Here is a 26,744-nt window from a genome sequence, read left to right as displayed (position 1 = left end):
GTACCTAACACCTTCACTTTTCACTGGGGTCAGAGTACTGCTGGGGCTTGCAGGCTCCCCCTCCCAGGGACACCCAGGAGAGAGCTGAAATCTAACCCACAGGGGGAAGCAGGAGGAAGCCCATGCCATCACCTGACCCAGTTTCCAGCATCTCAACCCACCTCCCTCTGGAAAGTCCTACCATGACGGAAAAGTGGGTATTTTAAAATCTCCAGCGTGGGAAGGTGGAAAGTCCTTTTCTTTCTGCCCCTTCCCGGCTTTTTTTTTTCTGCCCTGTGGTTCCTTAGAGACTATTTAGAGACTGTGATCTCAAGGAGGGCCTTCGCCCACGACCCATTTCTGGAGCAGTAGAACCCCACGCAGGATGCAAGATGCCAACCGCTCCGACCAGGGCCTCGGAGAAATCATTAACACTTTGCACACACTTAGCTCCTGGGAACACAAGCCTGAAACTGGCTGGATGGGAAGCCTGAGGATTCCTCTGGCCCCTGGGCTCTGTAGGCAGGAGCACGAACTATGGTCCAGGGGCTGTGAGTACATCCCACCTGAGGACAAGTAAACCCTGAGGAAGGACCCTCAGGGTGAGCAAGACAAAGGAAAGCATCAGATTTGAGGGATAAGGCTGTCCAGGGAGGTCATTCCTTGAAAAGTGTCTCCTGAGGGAGGCCAGAAGGGTGAGCAGGGCTGATGTAGCCCAGGGCAGGAAGTGTGTTCCAACAGAGGGAACAGAATGTGCAAAATCTCCTGAGAGAGGCAACCGTGGAGGGGGTGCGGGAGCTTGGTAAGCACAGGGGTGGGCGGTGGCACGAACCTGCAGGGTGGCCTCTGGCCACAGGAAGGTTCCGATGCTGGGAGAGCTGGGCGGCTGGCAAGAGTTTTAAGCAGGGAATGGAAACAATTGGCTTTGGGTAGACTCTCCCTAAGGCTTCCGAGGTGGCTCAGTGGTAAAGAATCTACCTGCCAATGCAGGAAACTCAGGTTTGATCCCTGGGTTGGGAAGATCCCCACTCCAGTATTCTTGTCTGGAGAACCCCATGGACAGAGGAGCCTGGCGGGCTATAGTCCGTGGGGTTCACAAAGAGTCAGACACGGCCGAGCAACTAAGCACAGAACATAGACTCTCCCTCAGCCCTGCTCTGATCCTCATCCTCACCCTCACCCTATGGCTCTTTGGGAAACTGCAGGGCTGGACATTTTACTTTTAAAACCTTGCGTGTTGTAAATGGTTTCTGGGCCTCGAGAACACTCCTCAGAAGGCAGTGAGCGATGGAGAGGCCAGAGCTTTCCCAGACTAACTCGATGTCATGGAGGGGCAGCAGGCCATGGCGCTGCTAAGGATGAGTCAGGCTGGGAAGGCAGCAGCCCCGCCACCATGCACCTGGAGTCAGCCCAGCCGGCAAACACCAGCCCTGCAGGGAAGCGGGGAAGGAGATCAAAGGAGCCCACAGAGGAAGTGGGGCGTGGCCGCCCTGAGGCTCTCGGTCCTGGGAGTGCCCCTCCAGGCAAGGGAGGACCCAGCCCAGATCCCAGCACCCCACTGGGCTTCAGGGAATGCCCCATCTTTCTTCCAAGTCACCCAGACAGTCCCTGGTGACCCCAGGACGGGAAGATGAAGTCAGGGAGGTCCAAGGCTTTTTTTAAACTTTTTTTTTTCTTAAGGCTGCGCCTATCCAGGAAGCCTAAAATTAAGTCATTTGGGGAGAAAGGTGGAAAAATACACACACTAAAGCACAATATCCTCCCGCAGCCAGAGCACGAGTCACCAGCCCACAGCTTCCCCACCCCAGGACTGTCTGTCTGTCTGTCTGTCTCCCTCCTCTTTTCCCTTCCCCATCCACCTAACCAGGGCATTCACAGGAGGGTCAAGAACACTCCTTCCCAGAGCCCAAGAGGCCTATGTTATCAAAGTCAGGATGCAGATCAGCAGCCATTAAGGTCTGGGTCTCCGTTGCCCCATTTGCAAGAGGAAGGGTTTGCAGTTTGCCAAGCTCTCAGAAACTGTCTCCCACAAATAAAGTATCGAGAGAGGAAAATGAACAGGCTGAAGATCACAAAGTTCTGTATTCAAATAAGACCAGAAAGCACCAAAAGAAAGCACCAGAAAGCACTAAGAGATTTCACGATGCACATCAGCTCTTTAAAGGCTCTGAGAGATCCCTGACTATAAACAAACTATATACACTTCTTGGGACTATAAAGAAAGCTGAGCGCTGAAGAATTGATGTTTTTGAACTGTGGTGTTGGAGGGGACTCTTGAGAGTCTCTTGGACTGCAAGGAGATCAAACCAGTCAATCCTAAAGGAAACCAGTCCTGAATATTCATTGGAAGGACTGATGCTGAAGCTGAAACTCCAATACTTTGGCCACCTGATGGGAAGAACTGAGTCACCGGAAAAGACCCTGATGCTGGAAAGACTGAAGGCAGGAGAATGGGACGACAGAGGATGAGATGGTTGGATGGTATCATCAACTCAATGAACATGAGTTTGAGCAAGCTCTGGGAATTGGTGATGAACAGGGAAGCCTGGTGTGCTGCAGTCCATGGGGTGGCAAAGAGTTGGAATGACTGAGCGACTGAACTGAGAGATCCTGCTGCAAAGCACTGTCTCCTCTCGCCATGGAGAGTGCTTGCAGAGGCTCTGAACTTACGTACACATGCAGATCATGGGGGCCTGTGGTGGAGAGCAATGAGGACTGGAACTAACAATGGGATATAGCTACCAGCTGGAGAAAATAGCCAGGAGATCTAAGTGGAGCTCAAGATTCTCCCCAGGGTAGATCATACTCTGAGGAGGTCAGGGATGTAGGAATCTGGCGTAAGGCTTTGGGTCCTAGGAAAGTTGAAATCAAATCACCACAGAGTGACCCTGGGAAGGCTCTTTTGTTTGTAAAGTGGGGATAATGATGAGGACTATTCTAAGGATGCATTAACTGAGATAGTATAGTTGAGGTGCCTGCACAGAGCTGAAGGCTCAAGGCTCTAGGGTACAGCAGAGCTCACTCACAACCACACTGCTCTGCCCCTCCAAGAGGCGGTAGACTTAGAACAGGCCTGGCGTGGAAACGGCCCATTGAACCCCATAATACCTAAGAGGCAAGTCCTGTTGGCCCCTTTCACAGGCAGGAGAATGAGGCTCAGGGGAGCTTACGGAGCTCCTGGGCTGGAGGGAGAGCAGCCACTTAGAGGAACCTCAGCATCCTCTTTCCACCCTTCTGGTCCCTCCCTGCTTCCATCCCCAGTAGCCTTGCTGGGCCTTCAGAACCTCCATTCTGAACAGATCACCACCCTGCCCTAAGCCCTTTATTAGCTCTTAGAATAAAAAAGCCGAATTCCCCACTGTGTTTCATGAAAAAGGAGAGGATGTTCCTAAACTGGGAAACACTGGGGAGAGAAAGGAGGTACTGTTAACTCCAGGTGGGCACAGGGGGGCATTTTGTCACCCTTCCTATAGGCTCTGGGGGGGGGGGTCTGGTCCCCGTGGCCCTCCAACTCCTGCTCCCACCCCAGTGTTCTTCTGTCCGCCCCCCAGGGCTCCAGCCACCCCAGCCTCCTTTCAAGCTTTCATCTGGGCCAGACTCCACCCACTCCAGGCCATGGTCCATGCTGTTCCCACTGCCTGGAACACTGTTCCCTGTCCTTTTACCCCTGTCACACCTGGACACCCTGCAACCCCCCAGGGAGGCTCCTGCCTGATGGCCGCATCCTCATCCGGTCTCACATCCTCTCCTTTCCAGCACTCAGGTTGGAGCTGAAATGTGCTCGTCTGGGTCTCAGGTTTTCCTCTCACCCCAACACACTGTAAGCTTCTCAGCGGCAGGAACCAGTCCTGCTTTGCTCACCTCTGCTGGAGCCCCAGGATCTAGCAACCAACACAGCACACAGTAGGTCTCAAAGAACTTTGAATGAATGTGCTGCTAATCGGAGTTTCTTTTCAGGCAAGGAGGGTTTCTGGTGTCACTTTCTGTAGTTTTATGTTACTAAAAAAAAAAGGAAGAGTGAATGTTGTTTCTAATGATTTGAGTGCCTCTGGGCTTCTCTTGTGGGAAATCAGTAAAGAATCCGCCTGCAGTGAAGGAGACACGGGCTTGATTCCTGGGTCGGGAAGATCCCCTGAAGGAGGAAACGGCAACTCACTCTAGTATTATTGTGCCGGAAATTCCATGGACAGAGAAGCCTGGTAGGCTACAGTCCATGGGGTCGCAAAGGGTCGGACACGACTGAGCAACTGAGCATGCACCCACACAGGTGCCTCCAGAGACTCCAGAGACCCACCATCCACTCCACACCCACCGGGAGTCCTATTCCAGCTCATGGGCACCAGGCTGCCTGGGCACACAGGCTGGTCCGTGCCCGGGCACCTCCATGGCCCCCACCTTGCACGGGGCCTGCCTGGGTAGTTGCCCACCCCAGGTGGAGGCTGCCTGGCCGCCTAGGCTTCACCTCCCCCACGTCTGTGCCCTCAGCCCTTCCTTGGTCAAGGTCAGTTCCTTGATCTGCATGTTGTCAGGAGAAACCCAGAGGACACAGACGGGCAGGGGACCTCGACTAGGAAGAAAGTCAACCTCCAGTTTACTTTGGGACCCAACTCTTGTTCCTGCTTATTTAAGATTCCAGGCTTTGGGCCACAGAATTCCCAGAAAACTGGTGGTCTGGAATTCTGTTCACCCTGGGTATGATCCCTAAAGAAACCAAACACTGAGAAGTGAGCTATGCTGGGGATTTCAGAGCTCGGAGGTGAGACATGAAGGCCCCTGGGTGCTCCCAGAACAACCAGGCCTTGTGGGGCATGTCGTGGAGCTCTGAGACGGGAAATCCCACGCGCCAGGCAGCTGCCTGCGTCTGGCATCCCGGGGGTGGGCGGGCGAGACGACTCATCTTTCTAGACTTTCCCCGGTTGCTCCATTTCCTCCAGCCTCCAGCTCCAGCCCGAAATAGCACAAGGTAAATTCAGCCTCCTTCACGCACACACTCAAGGAATAAACAAACACACTCATATTGGGTCATCTTTCCTACCTTTTTTTTTTTCCAAAAAAAAAAAAAGAACCACAGGCTGTTTTAAGATTCCAAACCCAGACGCAAAAAAGTTAAGAGAAGCTGGGAAAAAGGAAATGAACTCAGCAATGGAGTTTGCAGACAGAGCAAGTGTTGTGAGGACCACAGTCCAGGTTTTCAAAAACAAAGACCAGATCCGAATAGCCCGATGTAGAGGAGGGAGGGGTGCTGAGACTACGGCTCCTCAAAGCAGAGAGGTGACAGGGAGCAGGCAGGACACCCCCTGAGGACACCCCCGCTGTACCCGGTATCACACGTGCCTTATGCCATTGCACCCCTGCCAGCCTCACCAGGTAGGCACACTTGTCCTCTGTTATATTTTGTCCCTCCCCTAGGAGAAGATAAATGGTAAAGCGTCTGCCCACAATGCGGGAGACCCGGGTTCGATCTCTAGGTTGGGAAGATCCCCTGGAGAAGGAAATGGCAACCCACTCCAGTATGCTTGTCTGGAAAACCCCATGGACAGAAGAGCCTGGTAGGCTATAATCCATGGGGTCACAAAGAGTCAGACACGACTGAGCAATTTCACTTTCTTTCTTTCTTTCAGGAGAAGATCCTGAGTCAAAGGCTTGAATGCAAGTGGTTTGTCTGAGAAGTGACCCCAGGAACCACCAGGAAGGGGGTGGGAAGTGTGGCAGGGATGGGAAGAGGTCAAAATATGGAGCTGTGGGCATCTGGGGCTCACACCTGCCAGGCCCCCCGGATGCTGTCTGAACACAGCTCTGCATGCTACTTCCTGGGGCATGAGGAGGCGAGAGTCAATATCCACTTGCCCTTGCCCACCTGTGACGGAAGGATGCTCCAGGGGCTTGACTCTACAGTGGGTTGCATGCATCCTGGGGTCAGAGAAAGCCCTGGGGCAGGAGAGGGCAGTGCTGAGCAGAAGTGTCTAGACTGTGGCTCCAGCCAGCCGTCACAGGGAGGAAGGATGGAGGCCTTGTCCCAGGTCACAGCTGGCGAGGTCAACACAGCAGGTGTGCCCATCCTGGGCAGCCAGGAACTCCGTCCCCGTGATGATCTGTAGGGGCGCCTGTGGGCGTGGGGCCTTGGAGAGAAGACCCAGGGATGAAGGGGAAGCCAGTGGGCGGTCCCTCTTACAGGAATCAAGACTACGGACCTCATGGATTCTTCTCCTAGGAAGGAGGAGGGATGTGCCCCGACCCCTGCACATGTAAAGGTCTCTCAGTCATGTCCGACTTTTTGTGACCCCATGGGCTGTACAGTCCATGAAACTCTTCAGGCCAGAATACTGCAGTGGGTAGCCTTTCCCTTCTCCAGGGGATCTTCCCAACCCAGGGATTGAACTCAGGTCTCCCTCACTGCAGACAGGTTCTTTACCAGCTGAGCCACAAGGGGAAGCCCAAGAATACTGGAGTGGGTAGCCTTTCCCTTCTCCAGGGGCTCTTCCCAACCCAGGAATTGAATCGGGGTCTCCTGCATTGCAGGCAGATTCTTTACCAACTGACATGTGAGGGAAACCCGCCCTTCATGTGTAATGCTGGGAGACGTTCTCCAAGGGCTCTGCTGGAAGATGCTCTCCAAGGAGACACCCCATTCTTCTTCCTTCAACAAGGACTGGCTTCTCTGGGAGCTGCTCCTTTGAACCCTTATCCCACCTGAAAACCTGACTCACAAACCACCCCGCACCCCCATTCCCCCAGCCTGTGGACCCAACCCTGGAGCCAAAGATTGAGCCCAAATCCCTTACCCACAGCATCAAGGGGAAATGAGACATCTGCTTTTGAACCCAAGTGTCATCTTTAAAAAGTCCCTAACTAGGCTCTGAGGAAGAGCCCCCAAAATTTAAAATCCTACTCCCTTAAAGGCTCTCATCATCTCATCATCTTGAGTTTTCACTCAAGAAGAGGAACCACAGGATGTGTGTCAGGCACCAGAGGTGCAACGGTCGAAGGCCCCAGAGGCCACAGGCTGAGGACCCGGCAATCTTGACCACCTGTGTGCAGGTTTGGAGGATATGGGTGTCAAGTTGGATTTTGAAAGAGGTAAGGTTGAGACAGACAAGCAACAGTAGCAGAGGATTATGATTAAATGCTCTGTCTAAAGCTGGTTGATTGTCAAGGTCAGCAGGAAAAAGCAAGGTATAAGAAACCCACAGGCAAGAGGTGCCTAAGGAGACATGATGACCAAATATCACGTGATGTCCTAGAGCAGAAGAAGGACGCTGAGTAAAAGCCAAGAAAATCTGGGTCAGTTATTGACTTCAGTTCATAATAATAATGCATCAACATTGGTTCCTTAAATATAGCAAATGCACCAAACTCATGTACGTGGTTGGGCTTCCCAGGTGGCACAATGGTAAGGAATCCATCTGCCAGTGCAGGAGAGGCAAGAGATGCAGGTTCAGTCCCTGGATGGGGAAGATCCCCTAAAGGAGGACATGGCAACCCATTCCAGTATTCTTGACTGGGAAATTCAGGACAAAGGAGCCTGTCAGGCTACAGTCCCCCGGGGTCACAAAGAGTCGGACATGACTGAAGCAACTTGTCACACATGCATATGCGTGGAAGATCTTAGCTCCCGGACCAGGGATTGAACCATACCCCCTGCAGTGGAGGGCGAAGTCTTAACCACTGGACCACCAGGGAAGATCCGCTCCTCCAATTGCCTCCAAATGCCCAAAGCCCTGGGCACTATAGAGGGAAAAGAAGAAAATGGTGCTGTTGCGGGCTGGCAGTTGGAAGACAAAGGAGGAGCCAATGTTTGGAAGTACTCTGAGCATCTACCCAAGTGCCAACTTCCACCCTGAACTTGAAATAACCAAGGGCTTCCTTAGTCACGGTGACTCCTTTAAAACATCCCTTTCCTGGTGAGCCTGCATTTCCCATCCTTGCTGAGTTCACATCTGAGCAGGCACTTTTCTTCCCAGCTACAGATGACCGCTCATGACCAAATTGAAAAATATTAATTCTCTCTGTCTCCTGCCAAAAAGGCTAAAGCAATTACAGGCCCTGATATGAAACACAGATGTTAATACATTTGGAAAAACAGACTCCTATAGACGAGCAGAGGTCCAAGTATGAAGTGCTTTTGGAATTAAAGCACCGGGATCAAGTTATACAGCCAGCCCCCAATACTGAAGCCCATTCTTCCAAAATTCATTCCAGCATAGGGAACCCGGGGCCAGGGCACACAGGCTGACATGTCCCCTACTTGCAAACAAGAACCAACACACCCTTGGGTACCCACTGGCACACAAACTCAAAATAATATAATTATAATCATCACAGGGAAACTTCCCTGGGATTGAAAAGTATTATAATTATGGGCAATTTTCACTTTTTGGAAATTGGGCTCAGATGCTGAAGAAAGATTGCAAGAGAGGTGTTCTCGGGTTTCAGTTCTGGAAGAGAGAACGCACTGGAAGGTTTGCGAGGATGGATGAGCCCAAGGCTGGAGGCTCGGGAAGTGAGAGAGGGACGCCAGCAGGTACCTGTTTCACATAGCCTTGTGCCAGCCCCTGCGCCTGGTGCTAAGACTCCTCGTGAAAAAGGTTGCTACCATTAGTCCATTCAGGAAGCCCACGGCTAGGAGGCTAGATCCCTCTAGCTCCATTCATGCCTATGTGTCCTGCTGTACGCCAGGTTCCAAGCACAAAAGATGGAACAGTGAGCAAAGCACACCAGATGCCTGTCCTCATGGAGAGTTCGTACCTGGCTCTGCTCTCAGGCCACCACGATAGTCTCAACACTCCCACTCAGATCTTGACTGAGGCCCAGTGAGGCTCATGGGGGCTCATGAGTCGCCCAAGTCCATGCGAATCCCAAGCCCCTGGTCTTCACTGACTGTCCAGACAGCATCTCTGAGACAAGCAGGGCAGCTCTTTTGTCTTCTCGGCCTCAGTTTCCTTGTGCAGAAAATGTTTCCCTCCTATTACCCAATTCCTAGGATTGCCATGAAGAGAAAGGGATGTGTGTATCCACCAGCCAAGCAGGAAAACCAGATATGATCAGGGACAGATACAAACGTCCTTTCCTTAATCCCTAACCTACTTCTGTGCCTCAGTTTCCTTGCCTGCAAAATGGGGTGAATGGTGGTACCTCCCTCGAGGGCTTGGGATGGGAGGACAGTGACAGCACACTGAGAGCTCTGAGCAATCAGCTTTGTCATCGTCACCGTCGGGCAAAGACAGACAACTCTTCCCTCAGTTCCGAGAGGTGTTAGCCAAACCGGAGCGTGCAGATTACATCGCGAATTCAGAAGACATCGGCCAAACGAACAAGATGTAAAGAAGCAGCCCTTTCTATGAGGTGGGTCTGCAAAGGGCTGCCTCATGGGACACTTGATCACCTTGACCTTCGCATTCATTAAGCATTCAATCCATGCAGTGACAGGAACAGGGCAGAGAAGCAACTCCTTATAAAGTTTCCTCAGCATCTCTATCTGTAATCTCCTCTCCCAGAAAGGTGTCTCAGCTGCCACCTGCTCACTCTGGGGAATCCCACACCAGCAAAGCATCGTCCTGGGAGAGGAGGCAGAGCAGGAGTCTCCACCCACACTGAACGGATGACAGGATTCCCACAAGGTCCCTCAGATCCTCAAAGAAGCCGGAAAGAACAGGGAACAAGTCCACTCTGGGGATACTCAGACTTGTTACATCATAATTCTGGGGAGGGTGGGGGGGGGTGGAGGACGTCGGGGGGAGGGGGTGGACCTAGCACGTGAAATTTTACTAGATGCCTGGTTTTGAATTCCACATTTAGTGTGTGGCCTCGGGAAGGTCATCTGACCTCTCTGTGCCCCAGTGACCCCATCCACAAAATGGGAGAATAAGATGTCTTGAGGATGTCGTGAGGACTTAAGAGAGGGTGCGGGCAACTTGGAAGCACTCGACGCAAAGAATTTGCCACCACTGACTTGTGTCTTCCCCTGTGAAGCCAGTTTGGGGATGAGTTACAAAAGGAAATGGAAGACACAAAGGTTTTAAAAGGCATCAAGGCCCACATTTGCCCTAGCCCACATGACAGAGGGCCAACAGACAAGTGGTCCCGGGCTGCAGAGCAAGGCAGGCCAACTGCGATTGACCAGCACAACTTCAGCCGGACCCAGCTTGGTGTCCACTCAGCAGGGGGACTGCTGGATGCAGGTTTTTTCCAGCACAATCCCTTTAGGCACGTGAGTAGACTCCGAGGGCCCCTGGGTCCTGCTGAAGCTGCTCTGTGCAGGGATTCGGAGGGGGGCCTGGAGAAAGGCGGCCAGGAGTGCCTGGGTGCCCTGGACCAGGCCACTGTCCCCTGACTTTCTAGGACATTCCAGCCATGCCTGGATAGCCAGTGCTCCCTCTTTGCCCTCTGGGGAGCTGAACCAGCAACTCCCAAGAAAATAGCTCAAAACCAGAGCTCACGCCCTGGGGCGGAGGTGCTGTGGTGCGAGGTGAGAGCCAGGAGACGCAGAACCAGGCACGTAGGCCCTCTGTGGGAGCAAGAAAACTTCAGGAGCTCCTGGAAGCCTCTACAACCAGCGCCCGACAGGACCTCTCCACTCAGCCTGCCCCTGCCCTTGTGCCACTGAGCTGTCAATCAGGGCCTGGGCCACACTCGGGCTCAGTCCTATGGGAGGGAGACAGTCTTCTCTGAGAGACCAAGCCAAGAGGACGAGTCTGGGGGCCTGGAGTCTCTCCCGCTTGCTCTCCTGGGCATGTGTGACAGCCCATAGAAGAGGGAGAAGAGAGAGCTCAGACAACTGTTCTCAGCTTGGGCTACCCAGTGAACCACCTGGGAATTTAAAAAATCCTGACGCCCAGCTGCACCCCAAACCCCACTGTAGCCAGAGTCAGGTTACGGCTATTGCTATTGTGCATACTCAGCACATGACTGAGTATGCACATACTTCGCGACCCCCATGAACAGGGCTCCTCTCTCCATGCAATTTTCCAGGCAAAAATACTGGATTGAGTTGCCATTTCCTCCTCCAGGGGATCTGCCTGACCCAGGGATCGAACCTGCGTCACCTGCATCGGTAGGTGGATTCTTTACCACTGCCGCCTGGGAGGCCTGGTTATGCAGGTGATTCTAATGAACAGCCAAGGGTCAGGACCACAGCCAGGAACTTGGAGTCACCCTGTTTGAGCCTCTTTCCTCCAGGGTGCTGCTGTGACCAAGAACATGAGCCCTGGAATCCAAGAGACCTGAGGCTGAGTCCCAGGTCTGCCCTGTTGGAGCTGTGGGGTCTCAGGTAAATAACCTCCCCTCTCTAAGCCAGTCGCTACACCTGGGAAATGGGGATATCAAGTCTCTGCGGGGTCATCTCCAAGGTCCTCAATGAAGGTGAAGTGCCCTGCAATGCGACCGTGTCCCTCTGTCCACTGCTCACAGTGACTGAAGTCAGATAAGAAGCAGTCTCCTTACCAAGTCCTGACAGGACAGACTTGGGAAGGGTCTGATGACCCAGCGCCCTGGGGCTGCCCCGGGGCATGGAGACTGCAGTGTTCCGCCCACCCCCACCCCCCAAACAGTGGGACGTCCTCTCCCCCAGCAGTTCCTCTCCCAGTTCTGTGCATCGCTTCCCCTGGGAGCTTGTCAGACACACAGAAGCTCAGGCCGCACCCCAGCCATCTGACTTGGAACCTGCATTTTAACCGTGTCCCTCTGAGGTCACCCTCCTGGCAGCCAAAGTCCCTGAGACACACCGAGGGACGTTTTTTATCCAGCTGCCAGTTTCATCTTGACTTTGGCAGTGACGGAGTCCCCATGAGGGGATTCTGCTGGCCGGCTGCCCCCATGGTGTCTCACTGGCCAGCTGCATCTCCTACAGGTGGGGCAGTGCTGCAGGGACAAAGTGTGGACCCACAAGGAGAGGGGAGGGGAGGGGACGGGGGAGGCTGGAAAACGTCCAAGTTCCACAAATGAAACCCGTGAGCTTTCGGGACCAACACCTTCACCCTGAGTTGGAACCAAAGCTAGAGCCAAAAGGGAGAGAAGTGGGACCAGCTCCTGAAAGCCGAGCCCCACTGCTCAGCCCCTGGTCCAGGGTTCAGAAAAGGAGGGCAAGACTCTAATCCCTTAGCACCTCCCGCCACACCTCTTCCCCAGCAAGGCCACTGAAGCCAAGGCCACCTTCCCCAGACCTGCTTCTCTGCCCCCACTCCCCCTACAGCAGGCCAAGGGCGGCCCCAACATGCTTCTCCAGCTGCAAGCTGAGCCCGAGGGCCATGGAAGGCCTCCAGCTCGGCTCATTATCGGAATTTAATCTGGATTCCAAGAGATCAAGAGGACTCTGTGGAAAGTGGCTGCCACAGGGGGAGAGATGCTGAGGCCGACCCAAAGCCGGCTAATCCCCAGCACCCCGAGGGCTTTCCTGGAGCTCAGGCAGAGCCTCGCCAGATGTCCCAGCTCCAAGCTCCGCGCAGCTGGGCGGTCTGTGTCAGGGAGGCCACGACTCCCTTAGCAGAGGGAGCAGGCAGCTACACCGTGAGGCGGCGGGCAGCGGGAACAGGGCTTCTCTCAGGGTCAGATCAGTCAAAGGCCTTCAGCTTGAAGAGGATGCACGACCCAGGTTGGGGAAAAGCAAACGAGGGCTCCACCTCCAAGCAAGCTCAGGCCTTCATCCCCATCAGATACTGCAGAGTTAAGGGATTTAGCATAGAGGAAAAAGGCAGTCCCACCCCCAAAACCCGGAGTCCTTCGCTTTCCTAAGCAGGCCTCTGCATTCCCGGCAATGAAGGTGATGACGGTAGTGATGATGGTGGTGAGGGTGGTAGTGGTGATGGTGGTGACGGTGGTGAGGATGGTAGTGGTGATGGTGGTGAGGATTATGAAGGTGGTGAGGATGGTGAGGATGGTGACGGTGATGGTGGTGATGATGGTAGTGGTGATGGTGAAGATGATGAGGGTGGTGAGGATGGTGATGGTGGTGAGGATGGTAGTGGTGATGGTGGTGAGGATTATGAAGGTGGTGAGGATGGTGATGGTGGCGATGGTGGTGATGATGGTAGTGGTGTTGATGGTGAAGATGATGAGGGTGGTGAGGATGGTGATGGTCGTGAGGATGGTAGTGGTGAAGGTGGTGAGGGTGGTAGTGGCGATGGTGGTGAGGATGGTGACAGTGATGGTGATGCTTCTAATATCTGTTAAACCTTCACTGAGCACTTACCTTACTATGTTCAGAGTAAATTTGTCAGCTCCCTTTATCCTCACCACAACCCTGGGAGGTAGGTTCAGTTATCATCCCCATTGTACAGAGGAGGAAGCTGAGCCTCTGAGGGGTTACTACTTCCCAAGGCCATGCTGATACAGAGTGTCAGGATTTGAATCTATACTCTGGTTGTTGTTTTTAGTTTTTGTTTGTTTGTTTGGCCATGCCTTGCAGCATGCAGGATCTTAGTTCCCCAATCAGGGCTGGAACCCATGCTGCCTGCAGTGGAAGCACAGTCTTAACCACTGGACTGCCAGGGAAGTCCCAAATCTATACTTTAAAGAGCTGGGCTTTCCCACCTGGGGAATTAGGTCATAGAATTGTTTTGATTCTGGATTCAAAAACAAAACCCACTCAGAAAAAAAAATCAATAATTTTTTTGGAAAACAATTTTTAACCTTTTATCTTTTGGAGAATGAGGGCCTTGCTTCTTTCTTTCAAGTACTATGGATAAGAAGTTTGGAAGTCCAAAGCAAGCAGCCCCTCCTGCCCACTGGCTGCCTCTTTCCACTCCATGCTTTACATTATACTTTGTATCTGCTGCATCATCCTATGTTGCCTCCTCTGTTTGAATGTCACCTCCTTGAGGGGCAGGGACTGGGGTCCGGTCACATCCACCAGTGCCCAACACATAGCAGGTGCTCAAGCACTTGCTGATAGGGAACTCGGTCTCCCAGCAAAGCCCAAAGGCCTCTGAGGCAGGAACCCAGCGCTGGGCTGAGCATCCCCAGAGATGGCCTATGGCTAAGCTGCTCATCAAGATGACCTGCCACGCTGGCCACCGAGTCACTGACAGCTGTCCTGCCCATTCCTTTTCCAACCACAGGAACTCAGGCCTTCTCTCTTTCCTGGGCCTCCGGATTAACCCCACAGATCTCAGGCAGGGGTGAGGAGGTGGCCACTTCAAACTACGACAGAACCAGGTGCCCACGAAGACAGCAGGTTGACACAGGCAGAAAGACGAGGAGCTGCCAGCAACCACTGTGGAAGCCAAAGGCTTGTGTTTCATCTAAGCGAGGACCTGGTGGCCCGCCCCACCCTGGCATCATTGCCTCCCTTCTGTCCTTCCAACAACCCACGCTTGCTTGTCTCCACCTCAGGACAGTGGCCCCTACAGTTCCCTAAGACACCCTTTCCTCACCCCATTTCAGACCCTTCTAGTCATTCAAACATCCCCAGCTCAACAAGCCGTCTAGGAACACTAATCGTCTTATCAGGCCAGTGGGTCTACTTATTTGCTAACTTGCTGAATGCCCATCTTCTTCACCCCATTACGGATGGAACTGTATCTCCTACAAACATACACACCAGTCCTACTGCGGGGACCTCTGATTGGGGCCTTCTTTGGAATTAGGGTCTTTATGAATGTAATTAGGTAAGTAATGAAGCCATGCTGAAGCAGGGCAGCCCCTCAGCCAATATGACTGGTCTCTTTATCAGAGAGGGAGAGGCACACAGAGGGCACGCAGAGCCATGTGACAACAGAGGCAAGACCAGAGCAACGCGGCTGAGAGCCAGGGACGCAGTCAATGGCCAGCCTCTTCCAGAAGCTGGAAGAGGAAGGAAGGATCCGTTCCTGCAGATGTTAGGGGGAGCACGGCCCTGCTGCCACCCGGAGTTCAGACTTCCGGCCCCCAGCTCTGTGAGAGAGCACATTTCTATTGTTCCCGGCCACCCCATGTGTGGCACTTTGTGAGGGCATTTAAAAATGCCCGACAGGGACTTCCCTGGTGGTCCAGTGGGTAAGACTTTGCCTTCCAATGCAGAGGGTGACAGTTCAGTCCCTGCTCTGGGACTTAAGATCCCACATGACTCATGGCCCAAACAAAACAAAACATAAAACAGAAGCAATATTGTAACAAGTTCAATAAAGACTTAAAAAAAAATACCACCATCCACATTAAAAAAAAAAAAAATCGAAAATAAAAAATTGCCCAGCTTTGAGACAAGGTAGGTCCCTGCCCCCATGAGCTGGGCTGGTTTATCCCAGTGGTTTAATAGCGGTGGTTGAATAAGCGAGTGGGTGGGCTCCCATGGATCTCTCCAAATGCAGTGGCCTCTGTGTCCTGCGGGGGAAGCTCGTGCCCACCCTCCCCGTCTCACCATCACTGAGTCTCTGCTGCTCTTCCCAGCACGTGGACCGGAGGGAGCAAGCACCGCAGGTGCTTGGGGTGCTAGTTGGGGTGCTCCTCACGTCAGGGGCAGTGCCTGAGGACGCTCCAGTCCTGAAACAAGCTCCACCCACATCAGCAGCATCCCAGCTGACCCCAACGACCCGGCCAGGGAGGGGGAGCACATTCCTGCCTGTAGATCTTGGAGGAAGAGCCACCCAGGCGACACCAATCAACCCTTTCAGTCCTGCTCAGCCAAACCCAGTTGGGGCAGCCACATTCCTGAGGTTAAACCTCTTGATGGAGGTTTCTGAGGCAGGTTTGGGGAGCCTGCCAGAAAGCCCAGAGCATGAGCTGGGCTCGAGGTTTGCACAAATGGACTGATAGAATGCCACTAACCAATAGCCTCTGGGTACCTGCCTTGCCCCAGTACATCAGCCTTCATTAAAAAAAAAAAAAAGGTCAAACATATGCTCTTGTTCAAGAGCCCCAGAGGCTTTGTGAGAGTACAGAGCAAACATATGTCACCCTTGGGGAATGAACTCAATGCTTCTTGTTGTAATTGGGTCTGGGAGCTGGGGTCCGGCCTGCCAGGGTTAACTGGGGCCTCTGAGGGCCTTCAGCAAGGTTTGGAGGTGACTGCCAAGGCTGTCGCTGCCTGCCTGGAACCACACCCACATTCCCTCCCTGCTGGAAGGGTCTGTCATTCTCTCCAGCAGGGAGGCAGTACAGGAAAGTGCAGACAAGTGGGGATAAAATGCAGATATAGTCCACACTGAGATGCCATTTGCCACCCATCAAACAGACTGACAAAGATCAGAACGGTTTGATAAGACCATGTTCAGGAGTCCACAGTGCCACAGGCTTCCTCTGTGTGGCTGGTGGGAGTATAAACTGACATAACCTCCAAAGAGAACAGTTCAGCCAAATCTATCAGAGTTACTGACATGTGGGCCCTCGACCCCACAATTCTGTCTCTAGAACTGTATCTGACTGATAGGCAAGTGTCGGCCACACAGGCCACGCTGTTTATAATTCATAAAAATTGAGAGCTCAGCATGTGCGCACAGGCAATTGGCTAAATACCTTCTAGCACAACCTGCACGATGGGAGATGCATGGTGATGATAAGAACAAGGATACCCCTGGGTAGTGGTGTGGAAGGATTGACAAGTTTCACGGTCAAGATCATCAAGGTTTAGTGATAGATGTAGGTGCAGGAGACACTACATGATGAGATACCATTTGTAAAAATATTTAAATGCACAAATATACTTGCTGATTTGAAAGAACTCAAGAAACTGGGGTCAGAGACAGTTAACTAAGGCAAAACACAGGAAACACTCAAGAAAAACTTGGCTTTCTAGTATTTAAGGTGACCCCCCAAGTGAGAATGCTTGCCAAGTCAAATGTGCTAACGGGTTCCCTTTCCCACTGAAGAGGCCAGGACAGTCCAGCAGAAGGGAGGCACCCACACTGTCTTCCTTCCATTAGTTATGATGAGTGGTAGGGAGGGAGAGGTCTGACATCCCAAGATGTCCAAACACTCAGCCACTGGGTAGCACAACCTAGGTCGCGTCCACCTCCGGACTTCAGAATGTCCCTGTTAGGGGAATGTTCCAGCTCATTCTCTTAGCCTTCTCACCCCTTGGAGGACTTTGAAACAAAACTAAAAGGTCTCAAGAAATTAAAGTCTTTCAACAGAAGCTTCCGGTTCCTGACCTCAAGATTCTTGGAAGGCTAAGAGTTCTCTGCCTGTTTATTTTTCATTTGTGGATTTTTATCCCCTAAACATTTCATTACAAACAGCCACTTTCATTGGTGGCCTTACATCACGTGTTGGGTTTCAGTGATGCGTGGGAGATAGGCAGACTGTCAAAAATGCTTCTTCCTCTTCTTCATCCCCCTAAAGACACACTGACCCAGACGATCCATAAATATCCGTAGGGGGCCACACAACCCCAGGCTCCCCTGGCTGTCCCTATTCCTAATGCAACCTGCTGATGGTGATAGTTTTAAGAAATGGCGACATACACCATTGTTGTTGTTTAGTCACTAAGTCGTGTCTGATTCTTTGTAATCCCGTAGACTGTAGCCCGCCAGGCTCCTCTGTCCATGGGATTTCCCAGGCAAGAACACTGGAGTGGGTTGCCATTTACTTCTCCAGGGGATCTTCCTGACCCACAGACTGAACCCATGTCTCCTGCATTGGCAGGTGGATTCTTTACCACTGAGCTACCAGGGATGCCCAACCTACACCATACACTTTCTCTAAAAAAGATACATAGCCTGGCATGTGGTTGGTGCTCCCCCAGTCAATCCTAAAGGAAATCAATCCTGAATATTCATTGGAAGAACTGATGCTGAAGCTCTAATACTTTGGCCACCTGATGTGAAGAGTCGACTCATTAGAAAAGACCTTGATGCTGGGAGAGATCAAGGGCAGGAGGAGAAGGGGGCAAGAGAGGACAAGATGGTTGGATGGCATCACCAACTCAACGGATATGAGTTTGAGCAATCTCCAGGAGATAGTAAAGGACAGAGAAGCCTGATGTGCTCCAGGCCATGGAGTCGCAAAGAGTCAGACACAACTGAGCGATTGAACAACAGCAAGAATAACATGGGAAGTAGCCACGACAGCCCGTGCCTCCTCTCAGGAGGAGCTCAGGACCCCGCCCAGGCCCCGGGATGGTACCCACCTGCCCAAGTGCTCTTGCAACACCTGGTAGACACTGATCCGGAATGTCTCATTGTGGAAGTGTTCCCGGATGTAGTCCTTGTAAATGCGGAACTCAGCTGCAGTCACGGCCTCCCCTTCTGGGATCTTGGAGAGATCAAACCGGAACTCCCGGTGGTGGTAGCGCGGGTGGAAGAACTCTTTGTCATGTTCCACTGGGAAGGGAAGGAAACACACATGGGCACCAAGAGCTCATTAGTGACTGGGTTTCACTCTCCAGCTCAGAGTCCAAGCATCATGCCTATGCTTGATAGAGACCTGCCCATAACCGGCAACCCCCAGTGATGACTGCCTGTTCCAGGCCAGGCCAAGCTGAGAATGGGGGTGTGGACCCCCAGTTTTCAAATGAAGACAGCTGAAGAAACCAGAAGTACAATAATATATGTTTGCCCATCGTGTGCTCTGTGATGGGTCTCACACTGAGCACTCTTGGCCATCACATGATAGAACATGGAGGCAGGATTTAGCCCCATTTTACAGATGAGGAAACTGAGGCTCAAGGAGGCCAGGTAACTTGCCCAAGGTCACAAGTTAGGTGAGTAGCTGAACTCTGAAACCCACACTCTTAACCTTTATACTCCCAGGAGCCAGGTGGCCTGAGTCCAAATATTAGTTGTGCCTATTGAGATCTTAGCCAAGTTACTTGACCACTGTGTGTACCCCTTCCTCCAGGGTTAACACTGGCCTTTTCTCATAGGGAAGATCACAGGAGGCGGCATTTAGGACAGAGCCAGGCAAATGGAAAATAACTGCATTTGTCGTAGTTACAGAGCCTCTCAAATGAGCTTTGAGAGAAACAATCACCATAAAAGAAATAAAATGTGCATGCAAGTATTTACATGGTTCAGTTAGGATAGCGTTATTTGAAAAAAATTACAATAGATCAAATGGAAAAGAAATGTTTGAATAAGCATTATATTAACACAGGTACAATCACTAAAGTCACAGGCAATGAAGTAAGAAAACATAGACATAGAATCACAAATACAGTTTGCTGCAGCAGGTGTATATACTTTTTTAATGTTCAAAACAAAATGTATTTTAACTGCTAAGACAGTTAAGATACCAGGGTTATAAGCCTTCTTTTTTAAAAAGATAAATGAATAAATTGTCCAACTAAACTTCTTTAGGATCCTTGGGATGACTTTCTAAGAGAATTTCTTTCATGAATTATTTTAAGATAATGAGAGGCATGAACATTATTCTATTCTTCCTGAAACCCACAGAATCTGGTGATTTATCAAAGTCAGAATAGTCATTTCTTAAAAGAAGAGCAGTGACTAATTCAAAGTTCAAACCAAATCCCAAATATTATCTTCTCAAGCTTTCCATTTTATATAGAAACCACTCCACAGTGTGAAATCGACACAATATCAACCTCAGGGATCAAGACAGTTTAACAGTCACCACTAAACTGTTAGGGCGGGAGAAACTGTTAGGGAGAAAATCGTACTTTTAGGGAGGAAATTGTGTCTTCACACTCTGTTGTTAAATCACTGTAGTTGATGACCCAAGACTTGAGTTAAAATAAATGTCCAGAGTTGATATGTCCCTGAGTCCATTGAGAAAAGCTACCTAAGGAAACCCAGAACCTAGGAATCCAGTTTTTTTTTTCTCCCACAGCCCCTTGTATTCCAAAACACCACTGACTCAGAGAGCTCACACACGTGAATATAGAACTTTCACCTTCAAAAGATTAAAAGGATCCAAATCCCTGAGACCAAAAGATAAATCCAAAAAAAGTGGATTATGGAAAAACCATCCTGACAGTAACCAGCCTCATGATGGTCCCCAAAGCCAATTAATTATACTGTCCTTTGATAAAAGCCTGAAATAATTACCCCAAAATTGGCCCTGGAAGGGGAAATTCTGAGCTGGTGGGTATCAATAAAGGGTAGAAGAAAAGGAGGCCCTTCAGCTGGGTGTCTCCTCTCTCGATCTTCTGCCATGTCAGCCAAGACCTCTGCCCCACATTCAGGTCAAGCCTGATCCCCAGGCGTCACTCAGGAGTGTCTTGCTTCCTTTCAGCATCTGGGGTTCCTCCTCTCAGCATCTGGGATGTCTCATCTCAGCATCTGGGGTGCCTCCTCTCAGCATCTGAGGTGCCTCCTCTCAGCATCTGGGGTACCACCTCTTAGCATCTGGGGTTTCTCCTCCCATTTACAGTCACACAAAACATACAAGTGTGCCCCTCGCTAAATTAGTGTCCTCTGCACAAGTGGATTATGATAACCAAATGCAGCTCATGTTGCTGACTTGCAGAGGGCAGCAAACATTTACAAGGTACCTAAGTGGAAGTATTCAGAATAGAACAATATTTAACATGCTAAAAATTAGGGGTATGCACACCCTGATATACACATACTATGGGCTTCCCTGTTGGCTCTAAAGAATCCATCTGCAATGTGGGAGACCTGGGTTTGATCCCTGGATCGAGAAGATCCCCTGGAGGAGGGCATGGCAACCCACTCCAGTATTCTTGCCTGGAGAATCCCATGGACAGAGGAGCCTGGCGGGCTACAATCCATGGGGTCACAAAAAGTCAGACACAACTGAGTGACCAAGCACACCAATACATCGTCAATACATAAGCACACCAATACAATATGCATCGTCAATACATAATAATACACAAAGATAAACAGATACCATGCATCCTTATGGGACTTTCCTCATAGTTCAGTTGGTAAAGAATCCGCCTGCAATGCAGGAGACCCTGGTTCAATCCCTGGGTCAGGAAGATCCACTGAAGAAGGGATAGGATGTGTAGACATCCTTATACACATGAGAAAAAATATAGAAGATACAGTATTTCTCCTGCTCCCTAGAGGATCATTTCATGCCGGGACACAACTCACTGTGATATCACCGGAAGGTGCCACATCCACACCATCTCTTTCTCTTGGAGAGCCTCATCATGGCTCTTCCAATCAAGCCACATGCTCCCAAGGGAGCCGCCATCTTGTCCCATGACCCCCTTCTCCAGAGTTGGGGGATGGGAGAGAACGAGCCCTTCATTGGGCCAAACACAGGATTTCTTTTATTTACTGGTACCTGGTGGGAAAGAGTCCTGTTTGTTTTCTCTGCCTTGAACTCTAAGGATGCAATGTCCTGGGCAGACACTCATCAACACTGCCCCACAGAGAAAGCTGGTTTGTGAGAAAGAAGATTCTGGATGGGGAGGACAGAGCTCAGAATTGAGGGGGATGTCTTCCAGGTTCAATTCCCTGGCCTGGTGGTCCCCACGCTTCCTGAAGTTCAGGGTTTCAGTCCTTCTAATTTGTGAGCCCATGAAGATCCTTCCAACAGGACCCTTGTAAATTAATTAGAGTCAGGTGGCTGTCCTTTGCAACCAAGGCAGTTCTGAGCAAAAACAACCAAGCCCAATTATATATAGTATAGCTTTAGTCACTCAGTCATGTCCAACTCTTTGTGACCCCCATGGACTGGAGCTCCCCAGACTCCTCTGTCCATGGGATTCTCCAGGCAAGAATACTGGAGTGGGTTGCCATTTTCTCCTCCAGGGGATCTTCCCGACCCAGGGATCCAGCCAGGGTCTCCTGCATTGCAGGCAGATTCTTTACCATCTGAGCCACCCGCAAAACCTGCCCAATTATATACACAGCTGGAAATGGACGGGCAAGAAACATGTCCAAGTAATAGTGGGGGTGTCCAGGTGGCCATCTGCTGTGAAAGCTGCTTTCCTCAGACGTGGATAATGTACAAGCACAAGCTGACCCCCCGACCAGCTCTGGGGCCAGGGCCAGTAACTGTCTCGGTCCTGAACCCCCACTGTCCCGCACAGCCTGACGCCTAGTAGGGCTCCATGCGTCTACTCCATTCAATATATTGATCTTCATGTAATTCCCTGCTAGTCTTAGTCAACAATTTTTAAAAGTAGCATACACGCAGTAAAGCACACAGGCCCTAAGTGTTCATGAAGTTCTGTGAATTTTCTCAATGCAAATGCCCCCAGAGCACAACACAGCACATTTACGACCGACTAGCACCAAAGACACCCCCGCAGGGCCCCTCCCTAATACCAGACCCTCACTTGTCCCCAAAGGTGACCGCCATGCAAACACCTGACAGCACAGACTCACTTTGCCCACTTGGGGCTTCCCCACCTGCATCTGTGTCCTTCAATCAACCGTGTGTGACCCCACCTGCTTTGTGGCTGCATGGAGCAGCAAGTCACTCATTCAGCTGCTGTACTGGATGTCACTGTATGGACAGGCCACAGCTGACTTTTCTATAAGCATCTGGGTAGTTTACACTTTGGGACCAACACAGTTGGAGCCAGGATGAATCTTCTTGCTTTTTGGTGAACACAGTTCTATGGGGTAAACACCTTGAAGCAGGACTGGGAATGCACAGAAATCAAAGATTGGTCAAAGGTAAGCATTTTGAAGAAAGGGGCATGGAGAAGGGCCGTCGAGTGCTAGCCTGGAGTGCCTGGTGGCCGGTAATGCCAGCAGTGGATGTAACCGGGAGGAAGAACCCCACAGGTGAAGCACGAAGGAAGAAAACGCCTGGGGAGGCAGACAGGTTAAACTCGAGGTGACCTGCAGGAAATCCAAGTGGGAAAGTTGACTGGAGGTTTGAGAGTCCATTTGGGGACTACTGAATTGCTTTTATGGATCACATTTTGTGGGAGAAAGGCACACACAAGAGAAAAATGTAGTGGCCTCAGACCACTTATTGCATGAGAGATGGAGAACACAGCTATGGGAAGAACTCAGTCCAGAGAAAGAAGCAGGACTAGAGATAGGCAAGATAAGATGACCAGCCTGTGGCCAGACTCAGATAACAGGGGCAGGGTGACCATTCACAGGATTTGGTCATCAGCTGCTCAGAGACCCCAGGCAATGGTCATGGTCAAGACAGCCATGCGGAAAAGGCAAAAAGACTGTGGCCAGCTGCACATGAGAGACATTTACATCATGGAGCGGGTTTGGGGTGGGGGGTACAGTCCGCCCATACAAGGCTGCCTCCATTCCCTCCTTGAGCAGCTCTCCCCGCCAGGGCTAGGAAGACTTGATAAACAGTAGTAATCAAGTTAATGGCCCAGCTGCTCCTTCCAAAAACTTTATGGTTTTTAGAAAAAGCTTAGTTAACTTTCCGGACTATGCGATCCTCTCACTGTTCCCTAAGATGCCACTCATCTATGAGAGGGGACGCAGAACTGTACAAGCAAAGGGATACTTTCCAAGTAAAAACTGCAAGTCCAGCATCAGAAGTCTGTTCCTCGCGCAGGAGCTCAGTCTGGACCACAGAGCTCCAGTTATGGGCTGGGGGCAGACCCTTGAAGCCCTTTCAAAAGGCTCTGAGAGCCAGCAGAACCAAAGTCCACAATATAACCAGAAACTAGAGCTGAGTTTTCAAAGACCCCTGACGGCTTAGGATCCCCTGGCCCAGTATCCCTACCCCCGAACCTGATTTCACTCTGATGCTTTCAACCCCATCTCCTTCCTGTCCTAGGGGGATGTGATCCATTCCAAAGACTCTGGCACATGCCAGCTTCACTGGAGCTGATGTTACCAATGCTGCTGTCACCAGGGATTTACGGCTCTACAGCTTCAAGGATGTGAAATTTGATGATGGCTCTTCATTCATTCCAAGATATACACGGCAAGATTAAGGAGCTTGAAAAAGCCGCCAGAGGCATACCATAAATCGGGAGCTCTACAGGAGTGAACAGGCATAGCAACGAACATTATAGGAGAATGCTCTCTTAATAACATGAGCATTGATACACTCTGTTGCTCTTACACAAGAAGAGAGGAGAGGGTCCTAAACACAGTGAAAAGCAATATCACATAAAAGTCTAAAAGGATAAACACTGCCACAAAAATATTTTGATGTCTCCTCGCCGCCCCCACCCCCCTCTGTATTCATTCTACAAGAATTTCTTGACTGCCCAATATGAGGGAGAGAGCCCTGATGACCTGCTAGAGGAGAGAAACTGATAAAAAATCACTTGGATTGTAACTCTGACACCCACCCAAACCCCAAGCTAGGTAAGAGTCATCATTTTTAAATTTTTATTTTTAATCATGGTAAAAAGGCAGGGCTTCCCCCGTGGCTCAGCAGTAAAGAATCCATCTGCAACACAGGAGATATAGGAGACATCAGTTCGATCCCTGAGTCAGGAAGATCCCCCCAGAAGAGGAAATGGCAACCCATTCCAGTATTCTTGCCTGAGGAATCCCATGGACGGAGCAGCCTAGTGGGCTACAGTCTACGGGTCGCAGAGTAGGACACAACTCAGTGATTGAGCACTCTTGCAGGCACCAACAACACACAAGGGTTCTAATTTTTCCACATTTTCTCACCAACACTTATTTTCTGATGATCTGTTTTGATAGTAGCTGTCTTAATGATGGGAGGTAGATGGTCACCAGTATAAAAGCCCTACCACTGGCCTGAATGCATCACATGTCACACATACACATTTCCTCAAATTCTTATAAAACCCCTGCTCAGAAGTAAGCACATGCATCGTGTCCATTTTATAGATGAGGACACTGAGGCTCAGAGTGGTAACGTTGCTTGCCTATGGCCACACAGCTGGTCTGAATACTTCCCCACTCAGCCACACTCTCTCCCTCATGCCAGGAACCACTGCCACCCTCTTAGCCATGGAGACGATAAAAAAAAAAAAAGACACCCCTGGGACTCCCCTGGCAGTCCAGTGGTTAAGAATCTGAGCTTCCGTTGCAGGGGGCGCAGGTTCGATCTTTGGTTGGGAAACTGAGATCCTTCATGCTGCACAGTATGACCAAAAAATTAAAATTAAGAAAAAAGACCTCCCTGAAGTATACTTCAAGCTCTCAACACACATGACATGATCACAACAGTAATCTCCTTAAAAGCTAAATTCAGAGTGAAGACTGCATCCTGCTCAGGTCCCTCTTTGTAAATCTCACTCATGCCAGAGTCACCCCAAGGGAGGCTGACAGCTTGAAGGTAGGGTAGCATTAACCCGTCTCCCCATCATCCCTCCCCAGCCCCCCAAATCAGGGGGTGGGCCCCGCCTGGCAGAGGGCACACAAGCAGCATTGTCTCCCCTGAACCGCCTCTTCAACTCTCGAACTTTCCACCAAATGCTTTGGCTGCCAATAGGACCACCTGGAGCCCCAGCGCCGGGCGCTCCGAGAGGGTCTTCAGAGACACTGCCTCCTTGTTAGATGCCGGGGGCTGCATCCCAGGACGGGGGGCGCGGAGGCGAGCCCACTGGCGGCCAGGCTTTTTGTCATAAGCGTGGCAGCCGCACAGATGTGGGGTGGGGGTGGGGCAGGGAATTACTGTACCGCAAGATTAAACACTCCGGTGTCAACATGTGTGCACTGTTGCTCAAACAATGTTATCATTGTGAATTGAATGGACCAAAGGGTTTAGGGGATGGGGTGGAGAGAAGGAGAAAAGATGGGTTTAATTATCTCTAGGGCTGAAGCCAGTTGTTTGCCTAAAAAGCCCCAGACGCTGGTAGAGCTGCAGAGAAAAAAGGGCTATAAGCTTCCATCGACCTTTCCACTGTAAACTAAGGCAGACACCCTTCCCCCATGAGTACCCCATCTCCCCAGGGGAGAACCCACCCTCAGGGATCTCTAGGTCTCCACTCCCTCTCCATCCTTGTCTAATTGAAAATGAAGGGAAAGAATGGAAACTAGTTACTATTTCGACTAAACTAGTGATTCTCAGCCTGGGGCAATTTTGTCTTACCCTTACCCTCCCCGAGGGCTATTGGGCAATGAATGCCTGCCTTCTTCCCCCCATTCATCCCCTGTAACAATTTAGGGAGTGTGTGCTACTGGCAGCTGAAGGTAGTGGCCAGGGACATTGCTAAACATCCTCTGAACTACAGGGGATGGTCCAGCCCCAACTGCCAACCAGACGGAGTTGAGAATCTCGGAGCTAACAGACACACAAGCCTCATGAAATCTTGGTTTCAGTCCCAACTGGGCTCTCATCTGTCTAGGTGGAACCTCAGGCTCAGTGGGTCTCAGTTCTTCCCTCTGTAACAAAGGAAAGGATTTAATTGTTCTGAAGTTCCCTTTCACTTCTGTTGTGTGTGTGTGTCAGTTACTCAGTCTTGTCCCACTCTTTGCAACCCCATGGACTGTAGCCCACCAGGCTCCACTCTCCATGGAGTTCTCCAGGCAAGAATACTGGAGTGGGTTGCCATTCCCTTCTCCAGGGGATCTTCCCAACCAGGGGACTGAACCCAGGTCTCCCACATTGCACGCAGTCTTTACCCTCTGAGCCACCAGGAAAATCTTCACTTCTATTAGGTTGTACCATAAAGAGTTGGGAAATTTCTATCGATTTTGACCTATATGTGGTTCAACCTAAACTTGAATTCTACACCTTCACTGTTCAGTATGGTAGCCACTAATGACATGTATATACTGGGCACTTGCAATGTGGCTGGTGTGGCAGTGTTTACATTTCTTTCAGAGTAATTGGTTTAAATTGAAACAGCCCCGTGTGCCCAGGGGCACCCATACTGGACAGCAGATACAGAAAAGTTCAATCATGGTGGAACTTTCAATTGGATAGCATGGCTCTGTGGCATCAATGAGCTGGCTTCTGATAGCAGCATGACAATATAGAGCTTATCACTAATAAGGGTCAAATACATGTTCTCAGAGATACACCAGAGGTTGCTCCTCAGAAAGTTCCCAGGGTGA

At 50.9% G+C, this 26,744-nt stretch overlaps 1 protein-coding gene across 1 annotated transcript in view; it reads right to left on the bottom strand.

The window, feature by feature from the left end:
• BMP7 (bone morphogenetic protein 7) overlaps positions 1 to 26,744 on the bottom strand; it is an 85,380-nt gene that overhangs the window by 33,521 nt on the left and 25,115 nt on the right. Inside the window, exon 2 of the mRNA XM_043480157.1 lies at positions 18,014 to 18,206. Within this exon, the coding sequence (XP_043336092.1) occupies positions 18,014 to 18,206 (193 nt within the window). The remainder of the gene's footprint in view (positions 1 to 18,013; positions 18,207 to 26,744) is intronic.

The sequence above is a fragment of the Cervus canadensis genome, chromosome 10, assembly GCF_019320065.1.
Source record: "Cervus canadensis isolate Bull #8, Minnesota chromosome 10, ASM1932006v1, whole genome shotgun sequence".
Taxonomy (NCBI): Eukaryota; Metazoa; Chordata; class Mammalia; order Artiodactyla; family Cervidae; genus Cervus; species Cervus canadensis.
Note: the sequence above shows the minus strand (reverse complement) of the source record. Positions and strands in the feature narration are given on the sequence as shown.